We start from the raw sequence: 19,434 nt of genomic DNA, 5'->3' as shown, positions 1-19,434 counted from the left end.
TCACTCTAAACAGTTGACAGTGGCAGCTATAGAAGGGCTGGGAGTAAGTCCGCATTCTTAAATGAGTTGCACAGGCATAACTCCTGTCTTAGAGTAACAATATCAATTTCTCGTTTTGTATCAATATAAGAAATTTATACCAGCAGAAACCTTAACTCTATGTCAATATATAAATTCTGTACCAATGTAAGAAATTATAACTTCAATTTTGCATCAGTGATAAAGATTTCTACCAATGTAAGATTGTGGCTATATAATGCTTTGTTTAAGAATAAATTTAGTAATCCATCCCGTCTATTTCCTTCCTGTTCAAAATGATGGCCACTTCCAAATTACCCCTTCAAATGACAGCCTATCTCTAATTTATAAATAACCGTGACCAGACACCCAACCAACGGGTCAGGATGAGGACTCCCCACAACTTCTTCCTGCTGAACGGGGCAACAGAAATTCTTAAAGGGGTGTGGAGGGGTAGGAAAATTAGAATTTTTGATTAGAGTAAAGAAAACTCGCTTTAGCATCTGTTATCCGGCCTCTGTGTGCTTGGATAGCTCGGGATGTGACTGAAGTTCTGACCGGATCTGAAAGGTTGGATGAAGCTGTTTCTCTGGAAACAGCTTCAGGAGGCAGGAGCTGGAATAGCAGGTCACATGAGTGTCCCGGGATGAATCCTGCCGAAGCTGTGCTTTCTGTCACATGTGACTCTCACAACCAAAGTGTTAGCTCCACTGCGGTATCTGTATGGACTGTGCAAGGTGCACACATCAGTTAGGCATGACACTTTGCTCCTTGTTTGAGCAAGTGAAAGACAACTCCTTTTATGAGTTTCTTTGATCAATAACCAGTTGTGACAAATCTTCATTCATGCCATCTGCAGGAGGGCACGATGAATCCTAAGGATTCCATAACAACAAGATTTATTTCTAGTTTTATCTGAAGTTTTGAGTAGAGACATTTTACGTCTAAGCCAGTTCCTGGGCTGCTCCTTTATCTAGGAATCAGCAGATCATGTTACGTATCCTGCTTGAGTTTTCCTGAAGTTTTCTTTTCTGTATCCAAGATCTCTAGGGGGATCTGTTATATCTGATCCTTATCACTCTGGAATGGTCCAAAGTCTTTTCTCCTTTCCTGTCAACACAAATACAGGGCCTCTCTCCCAAAATAGCATGTCCTTGGTCCAGTAACCAGAAATCATTAAAGGTAGAGCTTGACCTCTCTCCCAGAGGAATTTTAACATCATAAATACCACCAAACTTATAATCATCTTCACTTTAATAATTAAAACAACTCAAAGGAATTAAAGCAATCTAAACTCCTGTTTTGTTCTTACAAGATTAATATTTTTAAAGATTTAACCCTAACCCTAACCTAAAGATTTAATGAGTACACTGTAGCTGTCTTCAGACAAACAGAAGAGGGCATCAGATCCCATTACAGATGGTTGTGAGCCACCGTGTGGTTACTGGGAATTGAACTCAGGACCTTTGGAAGAGCAGTCAGTGCCCTTAACCGCTCCAGCCCTCTAAATAATTTTTAATAGTGAGTTCTTGCCTGCCACTTTGTGTGCAATCTGTAGTGGTGAGTTAGTTAAACCTCTTTGGCTCCCAGCAGGTCACACTGCACCTGCCCAAGAGCTTTCTGGATTGGAGAATGAAACACACACACACACACACACACACACACACACACACACACACACACCAGCTAATTTTGATATGCCTTGACCAGCTCAAAGGTTGGGCACTTCTAAACTTCTCCACCGCTAACAAGCACCCCACCACCACCACCTCCAGTATTCCTGAGTTAACATTTTTTTAAAATCTACATTTCATCTCTGCTACCTCAGACCCAATCGGGTCTTTACGGAATTCTTACAAGGCTGGTTGCTTTCTTTCCTGCAGGTCTTACTTTCCTCCGCTTTGTCCTGTTGATCCTCCACTTCTTCCTCTTTCTCTCAGTCTCTTGCCTGCACAATCTAAAAGTCCCACCCCATCTCCCTGCCTAGCCAATGTCTGTACAGCAATTCTTTATTATCAGTCAAAGCCAGCTGTGGGGCAGGGACTCTCAGGTCTGGAAGCACAGCTTTTTGGGATCGGAAATAAGACATAGCATTAAAGCCAATCCACAACAGAGAAACAACTCGGTGGCTCACAAAAGACCCAGGTCAGGTTCCCAGCAGCCATGTGGCAGTTCGCAGCCATCTCAGCCCATTTCCAAGGCTTCTGCATGCACATGATGCACAGACTTACATGGAGACAAACACTCAGAAGCCCCTCAGCTGTGTAATTTGAAACTGAGGCAGTCAGTGAGCAGCAGCCACTCTTCCCTCTGTGACACCCACCTCTCTGGCTAGGACCAGAGGAGAGGCTGGCTCAGTGTTTGCCTGGGGAGCTGAGAAGAAATGCTCTGTCCCCTCTCACACCAAGATGTCTCCTGCCCAACGTGGGGCCCCTCCATGCCTTCTGATTTACTTGGAAGCAGGGCCTTGCTATATAGCCCAGGCTGGCCCAAACTCCATATCCTCCTGTCTTAGCCTCCCAAGTTCTGGGATTACATGCCTGACTGTGTAGGGCATTTGATTTACTTATTCTTGTTTATTTAGGCAGACTTTCATGTAGCCCAGGTTGGCCTGGGTTGCCTATGTATGAGGCTGGCTTTCAACTTGCAATCCTCCTACCAAAGACTCCTGAGACCTGAGATGACAGGAGTGTGCCTCCACACCTCTCAAAAGCTAAACCATCCACAGAAGCTGGACTGGGCTTGACCATTCACATGGCCTCCAAATGCTACCTTTCCTTGAGACGCCTAACAGCTGCTTCTTGTTCAGCTTGATTTCGTGGCTTCCCCAAAACCTCCTGCTGACCCAGGTTCATGGTGGACTGTTGTGGGAGACTGACTCTCTGGAGAGAGGGCAGACGCTGATCTAGAGAAAGGTCTAGAAGCCATGAGAGCTTACAAGTTTGAGTGTAGTCCCAGGCAGCATGCGGGTGAGTGCCTTGTCCCAGAAATCGAGGACAAGGACATTTCCTTCCACTGGGACCCTACCCTCCAGGATGAACAGCAAGCTCTCCACTGTTGGACAGTCATATTCAAGGGGAGGGACCTAGGTCACTCGTGAGCAGAAACCTGGGAATAACTATCTCCATTCAGTAAGCCAGAGGCTCAGTCTAAAGGCCATGCCTGTGCCCACCAACAGCTTGTGTGGCCCCAGGAAGCCAATCCTGGGGACAGAGCCCCTAAGTTGTGGTGTCTCTAGGACATTTAGAATGTTTGTGGAGGCTACTCAGGGTGCTTGCTGCAGGGCGTGGGTGCTCAATTTTCAACCTGAGTCCACATGATGGACCCCAGGCTTCTCCTCCCCTGTCAGTGTTCTCCAGATGGACCACTTGTCTCTCCTTTGGGGCACTGGTGACGTAGGAGCAAGGGAGTAAAGATCAGATCTTATTAGAAAACCTGCCACATCTGTGTCAGAGAATGCAGTGTCTTGGCTGAAGGCAGAGCCAGAGAGTGAGAGGAGAGTTACCGGTGACCTGCCTTTGTCCCTGCAGTGACTTGCTGTTGTCCCTGGAGCTGCCTGTGGCACTGTGCCTCTTGGTAGGGCTTTCTGGAGGGTGGGAATGTCACAGCCTCAACAAAACTGTTGTGCCTTCCAATTATAGGTACAGAGGATCCTGGGGCACCATGTCCAGCAGTGCCATGTTCCCAGTGGCCTCTGGGGGTTACCTGGCCCGATCCCTAGCAGTGGAGCCAGGAATCTCCCCACGCTGCATTCTGCCAGCCCTGTTTCGGTAGTTGGTTTGGAGAACAGAGGCAGCTGGAGCAGGATTCATGGCAAGAAAGACCCTTAGGAAAAATCCCAGCTTTATCAGTAGCTGTCACTACTGGGCCGCCCACCCATCCAACCAGCCATCGAGGCCTGGCCTGAAGCAGCACAGGTTGCAAAGGCCTCCAGGAAGGCAACAGTTCCTCCTGAGACTAGGACTCTATGCTCACCCAGCACAGGCCCACCCTGTCACCCTGTCTGTCTGTCTGTCTACAAAGTATACCTTAGCCCTTCCGTACTACCAGGCCAGAATGAATGTGTCTGATGGATTTGGAAGATAGGATGTTTTGTTTGAACTGGGTTTAGAAACAGTCCAGCCCTGCTGTGGGACTTGCTCACAGTGGCTAGCTCTCCACTGCTGTAGCACACACCTGAGGAGCATCCACACAGAAAGAAAACTGGCTTAGCTTGACTCAGTTTTAGAGGCTTCATCCTATAGCCAGCTGTGACCAGGCCACACAGGACATGTAGCAGGAGTCTGGCAGATGAGGCCAAAACAGGAAGAGGTGACTGCCACCCAAAGTCCTCTTTCCAGCCCCGCCCCTTAAAGGCCACCATCTTGAGGTGTAGCACCATGCCGGTCCTTCACCATGTGGCCCACTGGTGTCTGTTGCAGACCCTACCATAGCAAGATTATAGTCAGGTCTCAGTTTCTGTGATAAAAACCATGACCAAAATGAAGTAGGAGAGGAGAGGGCTTGTCTTGTTGTTGTCACTGTCTAGGAAGTCAGGGCAGGAGCATGGAGGCAGGAGTTGTTGCAGAGGTCATGGAGTGTGCTGCTTACTGACTTGCTCCCCATGGCTTACTCAGCCTGCTGAGCCATGAACCCAGGACACCAGCCCAGGGATGGCCCTACCCACAATGGGCTGGGCTCTTCCCCATCAATCACTAATTAAGAAAATGTACCACAGGCAAATCTTGGTGGAGCAACCCCTCAGTTGAAGGCCCTTTTCCCAGATAACGTCCAGGTTGGTGTCAAGTTAAAAAAAAAGCCATCCAAGCGCAGCCCCTTTGTCAGATACTGACCCCCCCAACACTGCAACCTCAAGGGCCCAGTCAGCCACCTTCACTCTTTTAAAAAAATTATTCTTTGCTTACTGGGAGGGAAGCTCACCTCACTGTGCATGTAGACCTCAGAGGATGAGTTGGGGATTCGCTTCCTCCTTCCCTCACGAGCTCCTTGCTGACTGAGCCATCTTGCTAGCCCCACCCTTATTCTTGTCCCTCCCTGCATAAGCTCTCCTGTCACCCTGTCTAAACCCCAGCCCTCCTCCCTTGCTCCTCCTCCTCTTCCTCCTCCTCCTCCTCCTCCTCCTCCTCCTCCTCCTCCTCCTCCTCCTTCCCCTCCTACCTCCAGCCTTCAGAAAGGATCTGAAATCAGGTGACAAAGAAAGGCAAGGCTGCAGCCTCCATACCCAGAGCCCCCTTCAGTGACCCCCTCCTCTCAGTGACTCCTTGGTCTCAGCTTTGGTCATGAAGTGCCTGTCAAGATCCTGGGGCACCAACACAAACACCCAACTCTGTGTCTGCCTCACAGAGCTGTGGTGTCAGGGACACAGCACAGACCTAAGTGGATAGAGAGCTGAGAAGAGAAGCCCAAGGGTCCAAGTGGCCCTGATATGTGAGAGCCACATCCATGTTGGCTCCTTATTCAGTAATGGGCTGTGTTGTGTCATACAGCACAGGGTCAGGTGAAGCCCCCAGAGCAGTGCAAGGGGCACATGGCTAAATCCTGGACTAACGTTGGCCCTCAGCCTTGGTCCTCAGTGTTCTGTCAGGTGGGAGGCACAAGGGTGGCCCTGAAGTGGCTGAGTTCTGCACTAAGATGGAGAGAGGAGAAGGACACTGCCCAGCATGTCAGAGGTGGACAGCAAAGGGGAAATGTCAGGCGGAATCCATACCTCAGGATGGAATCAAACCCCTGGGCAGGAAAGCTCAGTCCCCTTGGAGAACATGGTCTCTAGCCCATGCTGGCCGCCACGTCTTCATCCTCCAGCCTTGGCCTCCCAAGCTCCCAAGGGCTGGGGAAGCAAGTATGTGCCTGTTTCCTTGTTTACACTGCCACCTGCTTACCCTACTGGTAGGAAATGCTGTGCTCTGTGGGGCAGAGGAAACAGCTGGTGCACAGCACCTCATGGAAGCAGAGGATGACACCAGAGGTACATGCTGAGCTAGTGCCAGCCATGGCAAGTGTTGGGTACAGCTGCAGCTAGGATGAGCAGGGGGCTGAGACCCAAACCCAGTGCTCAGAGATTCACATGATCTTGATCAATCACAGTAGCATTGGATGCCAACTCCTATCAACCCTTGAAGCCTGTTCGGTCTGTCTAGAGGCAGTCCACCTCTAGCCAACTCTGGCCTCCCATCTCCAGAGAGACAGCTCTTGGTCCTGTGGTGCCAGAAAAACATTCCCAGGCCTCCTGTGCTCTCTGAACACAGTGTGGCATGCAGCTTCCTGCCCACTCACCTGGCCACCCTGCAGATGTGGCATCTATGTGGAGCCTGTGCTTTCTCCCCAAATCAGCCCTCTGACTTGGATTTCTAATCCATGCTGAGCCTGTCCTCAGGGTGATGGAGGAGGGACACAGGAATTGGGGAGACCAATAAGAAGCAGCATGGGCCTCTGTGTGGTGGTCATGGTGGGGACTCCCTGCCTGACCCCATGGAGGAATTCCCCAGAGTGCACCCCCTGTTTAGAGAGAAGCACACGCTGGCCCTCCTTTGCAGCAGGAGGGCCATGTGGCCATGCACCTATCAAGCACTAACAGTGACTCCCCTGGGAGACACTGCAAACATGGGGACAAAGGACACCAACATAGGAGGGACTGGACAGGCAGCAGGCAGCAGGCACCATTCACAAGCAACCTGGGCCTTGTGCATGCCGGGCCTCCTCCTCGCCAGCATTGTAGCTCATACCTAGTCACAGGGCAGCCACTGGGTCAGGTCAGGTTTCTTACCTGTAGGACAGGTCCTAGACAGGGTGGCAACACCCACAGCAGGGACCAGGTGGTGGGTTCTTGGCACCTCTCTAAGCCATGGCCTCTGCACAGAGCCTCAGCCTGCAGCTTTTACTGACTCTCAGGGCCTCTCTTTGGTTCTCAGGGTTTACCCAGAGCCCTCTGACCACTGGGGCTGGGGCAGGGATCAGCCTGGAGGTGCCCTTCCTCACTAGAGCACAAGGCTCCCCGTCCACTGTCCTGTCTTTCTGCATCAGAATCCATCCCTTTGCTGTGGGTTTAGGAGACTTCAGTGTTCCCAGGAGTGTAGTACTGTGGGCAAGTTTCAGCCTGGAGGTGCGGTGTGGGCTGTCTCTATCACATGAGGTTATAAAAACAAGTCAAGGAACATGGAGACCAAGCTGTACCTGGATGTATGCATTAATAGATGGGTGGATGGATGAACGGATGGACAGGTGGATGGGTAGGTGGATGGATGAATGGGTGGGATGATGGATGGATGATGGAGAGACAGAAGAACTTGGCATATTTATTAAGGGGACTGATGTGAGTACCACACAGGTGGTTTTGTCCCTGCCCTTGCCAGCACAGGGAAGTGAGCTGCTGTTCTGGGACTCTAGGCCTTTGATGCCCATCTGTCCTCTAGCTCCAGTGGCTTCTGGACAATTACGAGACAGCAGAGGGTGTGAGCCTGCCCCGCAGCTCCCTGTACAACCACTACCTGCGCCACTGCCAGGAGCACAAGCTGGAGCCAGTCAATGCTGCATCCTTCGGCAAGCTCATCCGCTCTGTATTCATGGGCCTGCGCACACGACGCTTGGGGACCAGGTGAGTGATAACCCCCAGGGCTCCCTGTAGTAGAGGCCTCGTGACTTCTAGCTGTTGGAGTGGACACTAAGAAGAGGGCTGATCAGGGCTGGGATACAAAGTTCACTCTCATTTTGTAAATTCTGGTGTTGGTTTGGTTTTGAGACAGTATCTCACTATGTAGTCCAGGCTGGCCTTGAACTCACAGAGATCCACCTGCCTCTGCCTCCCAAGTGCTCAGATTAAAGCCTGTACCTCTACACTGGGCTTACTCCATTTTTTTAATCCATTTGAAATTTCGCTGAACAAGCTGTTTTATTTTTTTTCTTTTGATACAGTCTCATGTAGCCCGGGCTAGCCTCCACTACGCTGGGCTCATTCCATTTTTTTAAAATCCATTTGAAATTCCTCTGAACAAGTGGTTTATTTTTTTTTCTTTTGAGACAGTCTTGTGTAGCCCAGGCTAGCCTCATACTCATCACGTATCTGATAATGGTGAAGGCTGCCCTGCCTGCCTTCACCTGGGTGTCATCCCTTGTAGAGCAAGGCCACCTCCTGCTCCTTGTTACCTCGTAAGATACGCCCTTCTCCAAAATGAGGTTTTAGGGCCTGGCGTGGTGACACACACCTGTCATCCACACTCCAGATGTGTCCGGATTGTAAGTGCATCTCAGGCCCTGTGAGGTGAGGTGTGAGGGACACTCATAGTCACAGGAAGTAGGCAGACCTGGGCTGGACACAGTTGGCCACTTTCTCTGTGTGGAGCATCTCAAAGCCTTTATCACACTAAGAAGAGAAAGGCCTCCCCACATATAGGATGGCCACATCATTGCCAAGCCAGAATAGGCAAACCTGAGAAGAGTGTCCCTAATCAGTGTCTACCCTGTAATGTTTCATCCCAGGGGCAACTCAAAGTACCATTACTATGGGATCCGCCTGAAGCCAGACTCACCACTGAATCGACTGCAGGAAGACACACAGTACATGGCCATGAGGCAGCAGCCCACGCACCAGAAGCCTAGGTGTGTGGCCCTGGCCAGACCCTGCCACCCCAGATCCCAGGGTCCTGCAACAGTGTCCCCAAACATGACCGGCAAGACACTCCACACGCTGTCTGTTCTGCCTCCAGTGTGTTTGACAGATACTAAGTGAGATGTGCTGTCAGATAAGGAAATTATTCCTAAACCATGTCCTCTCCCTGTGCCTCCCTCCCACCCAGGTCTTGGCAACACACATTTTTCTTTTGCTTGCATTTATTTTCTTTTTGGGTATCTATATTTCTAATTTTTTTTCTAGAAGAAAATTATAATAGAAACCACAGACCCTAATTGTCTTGCTTTGTTGAGGTGCTGAGGACCTCAAATACGCTAAGCAGGGTACAAAGGGGTTGGGGTATTATTTTTGGATCTGGATGATGGGGACATCTGTGTGACGGTTCACCCCCACCCCCGGGGCCTGGGCCCAGGTCCGTCCAGGTGCTGGATGATACACCACTGTTCCATGGTTCAGGTCCTACCACTGGGAGAGAACGAATACTTGCTAACTGCTATTAACAATGGCGTACCATGCATGTGCATGCACACATACACTGAATCCCCTGTGCTCCCGGGCCCATCCCGGAAAGGGCTGCTGAGGGCTCATGGTAGCCTGTGTGTCCTCTGCCTAGGTATCGGCCAGCCCAGAAGTCAGACAGCCTCGGGGATGGCAGTGCTCACAGCAACATGCACAGCACACCCGAGCAAGCCATGGCCGCCCAGGGCCAGCATCACCAGCAGTACATAGGTGAGCATGCAGCCTGTTCCACTGTATATACAGTTGCAGATGAGTCTTCTTGTGGCACCTCTGAGATTCTAGAATGACCGGTGTACACTCAGACAGCAAATGTGTGAGATGACATAGACTAGTGAATGACTAGGATGTGGCAGATATGGTTAGAGTGGCAGAGTGGTTACCGTAACAATGGTGACTTTGGGTACAGATGGTGCACCGGGAGCTGAGTACAGAGATTCCTCTGTGACTGTCCTACAGCCCAGGCTGATCTGAGCTCCTAATCCTCATAAGTACTGGGTGGCGGGCACTGTAGTGCCGTGGGTGGGACCCAGGCTCTCATGCATCTCAACAAGCCCCACACTGCTTGGTGATGTCTGACTCCAGTATAGTACCTGAGGAACGGACATTCACAGTCACCGTGTGATGACAGCACTATTGAGTGTCCCCTGGACTGTGTGACACGTGTGGATTGTCTCTCCCCAGATGTGTCCCACGTCTTCCCAGAGTTCCCAGCACCTGACCTAGGCAGCACGTTACTGCAGGAGAGTGTCACCCTTCATGATGTGAAGGCCCTGCAGCTGGTGTATCGCAGGCACTGTGAGGTGACGCCCTACTCAGCCAGACCCAACCCCCATCTGCAGCTCCCATGATGCACCATCATGAGATCTGTGTCCCACTGGAGGCCAGAGCCTGCGTCCCCCTTGGATGCTTGGATGGACCTTCCCCCTGGGCACCTCTGCCTGTTCTCTCCTTACTATCAAGGCCCCTTTAGGGACCTCAGAAGACCCCAGAGCTGCCTGGAGCAGCAGGCACATGGCCGGGCCTAGCCCCTGACAAGCTGTTCTGCTCCTAGGCCACCTTAGATGTCGTCATGAACCTCCAGTTTCAGTACATTGAGAAGCTGTGGTTGTCCTTCTGGAACTGCAAGGCCACCTCCAGTGATGGCCGTGCCTCGCTGCCTGCCAGGTGACACCCCGGCCCCAGGAGAGGGAAGACTCAGCCCACGTGCTCCCCAATTTAACCCGGGCAATGTCCTGATGACACCTTCCATGTGTCTAGGCTGTCTGAGGAGGTGCCTAGATATCCCTTCTCCATGCTTTTAAATTTGGTGTGGTTGACAAGTAAGTCCTGACACCACCTGCTTCTATAGCAACTGTACACCGAGTCGGCTGTAGTTCTGGGGACCGTGGGCCTGCACATGCTAGGCAGGGCCTCTCTCGCTGAGCCATGGCCCCAGATCTCTTGCTATAGCTCAGGCTGGGCATGGCTCTGTCTTCTTCCTGCCTCGGGTTCCAGAGTGTCAGGTGATGGACCTATGCTACCACGTTGTCACTCGGCCCAGAGCTACTACAGTGACCCCCATCACTCGGGCCGCAGGCACAATAGGGACAGCTAGTCCTTGGGGGCTCAGAGGGGCTACACTGAGCAGCATCAGGCCATGGCAGTGCCCTCAGCCCCTGAGCAGAGCCAGCTGAGAGGCTGTCTTCTCCCTCTGCACTCTTCCTGCCCTGTCTCTCTGGGTTCACCCGTGTCCCTCCCTCTCCTGCAGCGACGAGGAGCCTGAAGTCACCCTCCTCCCCAAGGACAAGCTCATCTCTCTGTGTAAGTGTGAGCCCATCCTGCAGTGGATGCGCAGCTGCGATCACATCCTGTACCAGGCGCTGGTGGAGACCCTCATCCCAGACGTGCTACGGCCCGTGCCCAGTAAGCAGCCCTCCAGGCCCTGCCCCGTCCCCAGCCACCACTCAGCCCTGCAGCATCTTCTTCTCACTTGCCAACTCCTCCCTGTTCCTGACTCCAGGGAGCTCTGTCAGGCAGCAGGGTGCTAAGGACAGGCCAGGGTTCCCTGGAGCAAGGGCATCCAAGAGTCATCAATTAGGAAAGCCATTGAGGCCACCTCAGTTTCAAGGGCACATCAGGCCATCCGTGGGCACCAGAGATGTTTACAGATGCTTGGTAGGAGAAATGACCAAGACTGGTCCATAAGTCCAGACAGCCTTGGGCCCGCACAGACCCTGCCCAGCTCAGTGTCCATGGCCCCAGAGTGAGCAGCAAACCCAGATTCAGCCTTGGATGCACTCTCTGCAGGTACATGTGTGTGGGACTGTTAGTGCCCACCAGTCTAGATGTTTCTAAATGCCCCAAGAAGCTTCCTGCCGGGAGTTAGAAACACAGAGAACTGTGGCCTTTCTGGGTGACCAGTCAGGTGACATTCTGATCTCAGAAAGACGATGATGTTGGGCCATATTTTCTTTAAAAACAGTCTGGAAATAAATTAAAATTAAAAGGAAAGGAAAAGCAGCCTGGGTATCCAGGCATGGTGGCTCACGCGCCTTTTACTCCAGCACTTGGGAGGCAGAGGCAGGCAGTTCTCTATGTGTTTGAGGCCAGCCTGGTCTTCAGAGTGAGTTCCAGATCAGCTATGTAGAAAGACCCTGTCCTGAAAACAAAATCAGAAAGTAAATTTCTTCTTAAGGCAAGTCAGCATAAAATAAACTCAAATGTTGACAGAACACAACTTTTTGTGTGCATGTGTACATATATGTGTGTATACATGTGCTGTCTGTGTGTGTGCATGTGTACATATGTGTGTGCATGTCTCTGATCCTGATGCTGTGGTTCTGGTTATGTGTGTCTTGATTGTGGCAGCCCAGGCAGTGGCAGGTGCTGGGCAGTGTGCTTGGTCTCCATGTCAGGAGCTCCACCGTGGTGCCAGACAAGGCCTGGTGTCTGCTCAGAGCTGGGGACAAGTGTCTGCTTCCCACTCTCACCTGGCACCTCCTCCCTGGTGTCCAGGGCCTCAGTTACCATTGGGCTGCCACTTGTCCCTCTATGGGACTTCTGCCTATACTGGCATTATCTACACAGTATCTGGTAGACCCCACTGGGAGACTCCTCATTCCACTCACCCCGCTCACTGTGAGCCTCTGGTTCACACCTCCAGGTTCCCTCACACAGGCCATCAGGAACTTCGCCAAGAGCCTGGAGGGCTGGCTCATCAATGCCATGAGTGGCTTCCCTCAGCAGGTCATCCAGACCAAGGTATGGATTTGGGGGACCCCTTGACTCCTTTGTGTTCTGAGCCACTTTCCCTGTGTGTCGCAGAAAATGGGCCTCCCGGGATGTCGTGGGGATGGGAGAGGAACTGGCAGGGAAAGGATCATAGATGGCCCTCGAGGTGACATCTTGTAGAGCAGAGAGCTACGTGGTTGGTTGGCAGGTGGGACTTCCATTTCCTTCCATGACCAGAGTCCTCAGTGTATATCTGTGGCCTGGGTACCTGGAATGTGTGTACAGGGATTCTGGGTCCTGGGACTAGGGCCACTGCTCAGGAGGTAACATTTGCCACACAAGCATGAGGACCTGAATTTGGATTCTGTCACTACAACAGAAAAGCTGTACATGATGGTGGACACTATGACACCAGCACTAAGGGGCTTGCCAGAACAGCCACTGACCTAATCTGCAAGCCCTGCCTCAAAAAGTACAGACCAGGGAGATGGCTCTGTGGGTAAAAACTCCTGCCACCACCCCTGAGTGAATCCCTGGGACCCACATGGTGGAAGGAAAGAACCAACTGCCACAAGTCACCCTCTGACCTCCACACGTGCACTCACACACTAGTGGTTAAGACAAAAACTAAGGTGCAGAGTGAAGACCCCCAACTTCAACCCCTGGCCTCCATACCCCCACCCACAACCACACACACACAAGCAAGTTTGGTGGGTATGAGGATTCTAGGCCCTTACCCCACTCCCTGAATCTTCCAAAATGATCTCATTTAGCTCAAAAGTCCTGTCTTCCAACTCCTAATCCTCCTGCTGTCCCTGAGTGCTGGGACATCCCACCCCATTGGGATCTGTATCTTTACCATCCACTGAGGCTTCCAGAAGCAAGGACAACCTCAGGGCCAGGAGGAAAAGCCCCTGGATGCCCTGTGACAGGCTGGCTGCGACCTTCATGCACCCCTGCACCCTCAGCCCTTACGTGTAGGGTTGCTTGCCTGCTGAAGCAACACAAAGGAGGAAGGGTTTATCCTGGAGTCTGTTTGGAGGGCACAGCCATCATGGGCAGATCATAAGACTGCTGGGCTCTGCTCGCCAGTGGGATGTATTTCCCCTCCTCAGTTGGGGACTCTAGATGCTTCCTCAATGAGATGGGCATGGGCTAACATGGGCCCTCTTACTACAGTGTTCTCCATCCTGTCCCTTCCTCCTCTGCTAGCCTGAGTCTCCACAGCCCTGTAGGGAGCAGGGGTTGTGCACACATGTATGCATATGTGCAAGTGTCTATGCGTGTCTGCGTACACATCTGTCTGTCCATCCCCCAATCAGGGGCTTTGCTGACCTGTCACCTTGGTCCCTCATAGGTGGGTGTTGTAAGTGCCTTTGCACAGACACTGCGGCGCTACACGTCCCTCAACCACCTGGCACAGGCAGCACGTGCCGTGCTACAGAATACGTCACAGATTAACCAGATGCTGAGTGACCTCAACCGCGTGGACTTTGCCAATGTGCAGGTGACTTGGCAGTGACATCCACTTGCCCTGCCTTGTTGTGGGCTGGGTCCTCCTCCCCACCCAGGCTGGTCAGCAAAGCACAGTGGAGGTGCAGCAGGCAGCTCCTGCCTCCCTGGCCCGCACACACGCAGTGGAAAGCCTGAGGCCTGTGCACAGCCCTCCAGCCACCTCCTCCCTGGCTCTGGGTTCTTTTGGTAGCTGGTTTAACAAGCAGTGCTCTTGTTGCTTGCATTCCAAATGCTCCCAACCACTGGACCTTGTGTGTCAGGCTTGTCTTGCCAGAAAAGTACAAATAGCAGCAGAGTTGAGGACAGCCCCTGGGGCTCTGAGGCCATCCTTGCAGCCTCAGATTGTGAGCCTCGGTGGTGCTCAGTGGCTTGTACCTGTCATCACATTTAGGTGACTGAGCCAGGAAGATTGGGAGTTTTAGGCTAACCTGGACTATTTCTTGAGACTTTGTCCATAACAAGGAAAGGTAGAATTGGGGTTCAGTGGGCAGAGCACCCTCCTAGCATGCACTAAACCCTGGGCCCTATCTCCAACAACACATCAACCCAGGAGTTCTGGGGCAACTCAGCAGTTTGAAGCCAGCCTGGGTTACGTGAGTCCATCTCATAGACATAGAAGATCCCCAGGCCTCATCCACTATGCCTTTGTAGGAGCAGGCCTCATGGGTGTGCCAGTGTGAGGAGAGCCTGGTGCAGCGTTTGGAGCATGACTTCAAGGTCACCCTGCAGCAGCAGAGCTCGCTGGACCAATGGGCCAGCTGGCTGGACAATGTGGTCACCCAGGTACTGAAGCAGCATGCAGGCAGCCCCAGCTTCCCCAAGGCTGCACGGCAGTTCCTGCTCAAGTGGTCCTTCTACAGGTGAGCTGGGTCACCCCACATCCATGGTAGGGAGGTGCCACCCCTGAGGTCCCTAATCCTGGAACAAGTGGGGCCATGTGACCTGAGGGCAGGACTGGAGCCCACCATGGCCTCAGACAGAGATGCAGGAACTACTAACTCGAGTCCAGGGAAAGCATCTGAAATCTCCAGGGCAAGAGCTCAAGCCTTGAAGGAAGTCAGGACAGAATCTCAAACAGGGCAGGAACCTGGAGGCAGGAGCTGATGCAGAGGCCGTGGAGGGTGCTGCTGACTGGCTGCTCTCATGGCTTGCTTCTTAGAGAACCCAGGACCACCAGCTCAGGAGATCACCACCCCATTGATCACTAAGAAAATGGCTACAGGCTTGCCTACAGTTAGATTTTCTGGAGGCATTTTCTCAGTTGAGGCTCCCTCCTCTCTGATGACTCTAGCTTGTGTCAGGTAGACATGAAACTAGCCAGGACAGAGGGGCAGGTCTGAAATTCTGCTGGGGCTAACACTGCTGCCCAAGGGGGAAGCCATTGTCTGTGTGAGGCTTTTCACAGGCTGACTAAGGCCCAGGCCGATCTGCTCCTTAAACACCACCTGTCAGTCACAGCTGCAGTCATATGCTGCCACAGGAAGCTGTTGGTTGAAGCTTTGTGTGGGAGAAAAGGGTGGGGAGGGAATCATGGAAGAAAACATGAGTGGGCTGCTGTATGCTGACGGCAACGTGAACCTGGACTACAGATGACACCTCTGATGTCAGTTCTGATGTGGGACAGGAGGCTCTGCTCTTGTAATGGTCCGGGATTTGATTCCCAGCACCCACGTGGTGGCTTTTAACTCCTGCAGCTCTAATTCTAGGCCGTGCCTCCTGGGGCCCTGCACCCTCAGGGTGCACCACAGGCAGGCAACACGTTAAAAAGGGGGTAGGGGGTCTGTGTGTGGTGTATGACTTTAATCTCAGCACTGTGGAGGCAGAAACAAGGGGGTCTCTAGGTTTGAGGCTAACCTAATCTACATAGTGAGTTCCAGGGCAGCCTAGGCTATGTAGAGACTTTGTCTCAAAAATAATAAATATTAAATAAACAAGATGTATGTCTTAAAAGAGCTAAAAATAAAGCAAAAAGGCGCAGAGGTGTACTGTCTTATACCCACCTGTACTCCCCTGTCCCCGTGTCCCCAGCTCCATGGTAATCCGGGACCTGACCCTGCGCAGCGCTGCCAGCTTTGGCTCCTTCCACCTCATCCGCCTGTTGTATGACGAGTACATGTTCTACCTGGTGGAGCACCGTGTGGCCCAGGCCACCGGGGAGACACCCATTGCTGTCATGGGCGAGGTGAGTCCAGGGTGACCCAGATGCCCAAATCCACCCAGACATTCACATAGTAGCAACTATGTGAATATAGTTACACATAGTTACAACTCTTAGGTAACTCCCTCTCCTGCGGAATCCAATGCCTTCTTCTGGCCTCTGTAGGTACTGCACACATGCACAAATACATGCACACTTACACACACACACACACACACACACACACACACACACACAATCCTAAAAGCAAAGAAACGGAGCCACAGGAAGGCTTATGCTCTGTGGGCCATTTTGGGACCTGGAAGAGCAGGGGCTCATCCCACTCAACCCTCTCAGAGCCCAGCCCTTCCTAGTCCTCATCCCGAGTGAGGGCCGGACAGAAGGGATTCCTGACTGTCACCTGTGCAGGCCTGTGACTCTCCCTTCTCTTACAGTTCAATGACCTGGCGTCCCTGTCGCTGACCCTGCTGGACAAAGGTGGGTGCTCCCTGGTTCCCAGCCCCTTGCACAGTATGAGAGGTGCCATTGTGGTAGCCTCTGTGGTAGGTTGAGGATCTCAGGAGCTGCTGTGCAGGTGGTGGGAGTCCTGACAACTGGGCATGGGCTCCCATGACATCTTGTGGTAGCTTAGCAGGGTGTGAGGAGAGATTATCACTGTCCAGTCTGGGCGACTGAGGCCAGCGCTAGTGACCACTGGAGCCCCGGGTTAGACAGCCAGCCTGTTGACGCATTCGGGGTGACCAAGCAAGATGTAGGGGCAGGTTGACCTGAAGCAGAGAGGTGAGGCAAATGTCATAGGCCACTCTGTTCATTGTGGTACCTCTGTCCCCTCATCCTTGCAGAGGACATTGGGGACGGACACAGCAGTGAGGCAGATGTGGATGGCCGCAGCCTGGGCGAGCCCCTGGTGAAGCGGGAACGGAGTGACCCCAGCCACCCACTGCAGGGCATCTAGCCCCTGGCCTAGGCGTCTTCCACATGCTTCTGGAAGGCGTCACCTGGCCCTCTAGGGACCTGGGCTCTCAGCTGTTTCACACTAGTGCCTCTTCAATGACATGTTTACTGTGACCCAAGGTGGCCTGGGGTGCCCCACCCACAGGGTGCCAGAGGCTGTGGGAGCTAAGATGGTCACTCACGCTGCCATACTCTGCTAAAGTGCCCCTAATCCTGGGATGTCCCCCCACACCAAGGACACAGTGACCTGTGTGGACACCTCCCCTGCTGCGTGTGTGACTTCTGAGGCACATCCCCAGAAATGCCCCAGCCACCTTGGTGGCTTTTCCACTCAGCTGCTCCCAACATAACCTCCATTTCAAAGAAAACCCACTCTAGCACAGAGTGGGAGGAACCATACTACTCTGAAGCCACTGAGTGGGGACTCTGTGGTCCCCTGTGCCGTGGTCTCCATGCACTTCATAGCTTCTTATGGACAGGCAAGGCCTCCAGGCACAGGCCCTGGACCCCAGATGCTAATGGCATCTCATCTCATCCTGGACAGGTCCAACCAAGCCCCCAAAAGATAACAGACTCCAAGCAGGGCCAGTCAAACGTAGATGCTTTCTGTCCAATTCATAGTTAACACCAAGATAACGTGGGGGCAGGAGACTGGGTTGGGTTTCCCCAAGCAGCCACATGGGTCAGCACCATGGGCCTCCCAGAAGAACCCCAAAAGCTGTGTTTGTGGCAGTCCTGGGTCCCTGCAGTCTTCCAGACACCTCCCCCAAAACTAGCCATGCTTGCTGCTGGCCTGTGGCCAACCCCTTCTCAACCCTAGACCATGAGATCTCTGTGGACAAATGAACACCAAGGTCTATCGGGCCCTGAGTTCTAGAGGCCCCAACACGTCACACCTTGCTGCTGTCACCACTTCAGAATTCTGCCCTACACAAGCCCTGCCCTCGCACACCTAGGAAGCACCTAATGAAATACGATAGTTTCTCTCTTTTTGGAAAAAAAAAAATGTTCCCCCAATAGTTTTGTGCTGTAATTGTTCTTAGAAGGTTCTTGTGAATGTGTCCATCACAACATACTTGGCGTCCATGTTTGTTCATTCAGGCGGCACTGTCACCAACACAGCCTTTAGACAGAACAGCTTTGAAGTCTGGTGTCCTTCAGGACGCGGATCCTTACAGTGATTTGACTGACCAGTCTCCCCCTTGTGGAAAGCAATACACACTGTATGTCTGCCCTACACTCTGTTGCCCTTTGTTGAGGAGGCAGACTACCATCCATACTCCAGCTCCAAGGCTCTAACAGGTGGCTTCCAAACCCACTGAGGCAACTAGCCTCCCATTAGCCCCATGGCTCCTCAAAAGCCGAGCCTCTGACCTCAACTCCCTACTTGAGTCCCTAGCAAGGCCAGCCTGGAGCTGGTGACAACAGGATCTGCTTGCACAGGGTGGCCCTTGCAGACCCAACAGCATAAATGCAGGTTCTTGTCCCTGGCACCCAACAGGTGCTTCTCAGGGTGAGGGCAAATATTGGCCTCTCCTAAGAACATGGGGTATGTGTCCAGAAGTGGCCCCTTGGCTCATAGATGCATCCAATAGGTGAGTCTGGGGGTGGTGGGCCTAACCTGCTTCAACTCTGGTCTTCCACATGATGGAGATAGAGCTGAGAGGACACTGGTCCTTCAGGGCTTAGGAAAAGCCTTTTATTAAAGATTTGGGAGCTGGAGAGACGGGTCTCCTTCGGCAAAGGACCCATGTTTGATTCCCAGCACCCACAGGGAAGTCTACAACCATCTGTAACTGCATTTCTGTGAGATATGGTGTCTATTGCATGTATAGTACACAGACACATCTAGGCAAAGCACCCACATGAAATACTTTCGTTTAAAATGAAAGGGTGGAGGGACTGGAGAGATGGCTCAGTGGTTAAGAGCACTGACTGCTCTTCCAGAGGTCCCGAGCTCAATTCCCAGCAACCACATGGTGGCTCACAACCATCTGTAATGGGATCTGATGCCCTCTTCTGGTGTGTCTGAAGACAGTGACAGTGTACTCACATACATAAAATAAATAAATCTTTTAAAAAAAAAAAGAAAGAAAGAAACGCCCCCATACAGGGAAATGTTCTTTCTGAAGTGTGCCCTTGCCTCCTAGGTTTCATCCCTGACGTATCTCCATCCCGGGTACTGCTCTAGGCCTTTAGTGACTACCACCATGCCCAGGACAGAGGTATTGCCCACCTTGTTCAGACTGCTCTCCCATGCTCAGACTTGTCAGTCTTGTCAGCATCTGACCCTTAACATAAGCAGATAGGAGCTCAGAATTTCCAGAGATTCTTGGGATGGTGGCAGGGGTAGTGTAGTAGGTCATGGGGTTGACAGAGCTTGGCACTGACTGTCAGACATTCAGGACTAGCCTTCAACCCAGTGTCTTGCCTTCAG

At 52.3% G+C, this 19,434-nt stretch overlaps 1 protein-coding gene across 4 annotated transcripts in view; it reads left to right on the top strand.

Annotated features, from left to right (window-relative positions):
• Rfx2 (regulatory factor X2) overlaps positions 1-18,072 on the top strand; it is a 67,398-nt gene extending 49,326 nt beyond the window's left edge. For 2 of the 4 annotated variants that reach the window (XM_039083139.2, XM_039083138.2), the window contains 12 exons: positions 7,428-7,609; positions 8,491-8,610; positions 9,255-9,370; positions 9,842-9,960; positions 10,212-10,324; positions 10,908-11,062; positions 12,303-12,400; positions 13,728-13,877; positions 14,537-14,745; positions 15,914-16,067; positions 16,478-16,520; positions 16,886-18,072. In XM_039083139.2, coding sequence (XP_038939067.1) covers positions 7,428-7,609; positions 8,491-8,610; positions 9,255-9,370; positions 9,842-9,960; positions 10,212-10,324; positions 10,908-11,062; positions 12,303-12,400; positions 13,728-13,877; positions 14,537-14,745; positions 15,914-16,067; positions 16,478-16,520; positions 16,886-16,998 — 1,572 coding nt within the window. In that variant the 3' untranslated portion in view covers positions 16,999-18,072. The remainder of the gene's footprint in view (positions 1-7,427; positions 7,610-8,490; positions 8,611-9,254; positions 9,371-9,841; positions 9,961-10,211; positions 10,325-10,907; positions 11,063-12,302; positions 12,401-13,727; positions 13,878-14,536; positions 14,746-15,913; positions 16,068-16,477; positions 16,521-16,885) is intronic. The other 2 variants (NM_001106877.2, NM_001413766.1) reach the window with 1 other exon arrangement.
• The last annotated feature ends 1,362 nt before the right edge of the window (positions 18,073-19,434 follow it).

The sequence above is a fragment of the Rattus norvegicus genome, chromosome 9, assembly GCF_036323735.1.
Source record: "Rattus norvegicus strain BN/NHsdMcwi chromosome 9, GRCr8, whole genome shotgun sequence".
NCBI classification, from domain to species: domain Eukaryota; kingdom Metazoa; phylum Chordata; class Mammalia; order Rodentia; family Muridae; genus Rattus; species Rattus norvegicus.
The sequence above is the reverse complement of the archived record's forward strand: the minus strand, read 5'-3'. Positions and strand labels throughout refer to the sequence as shown.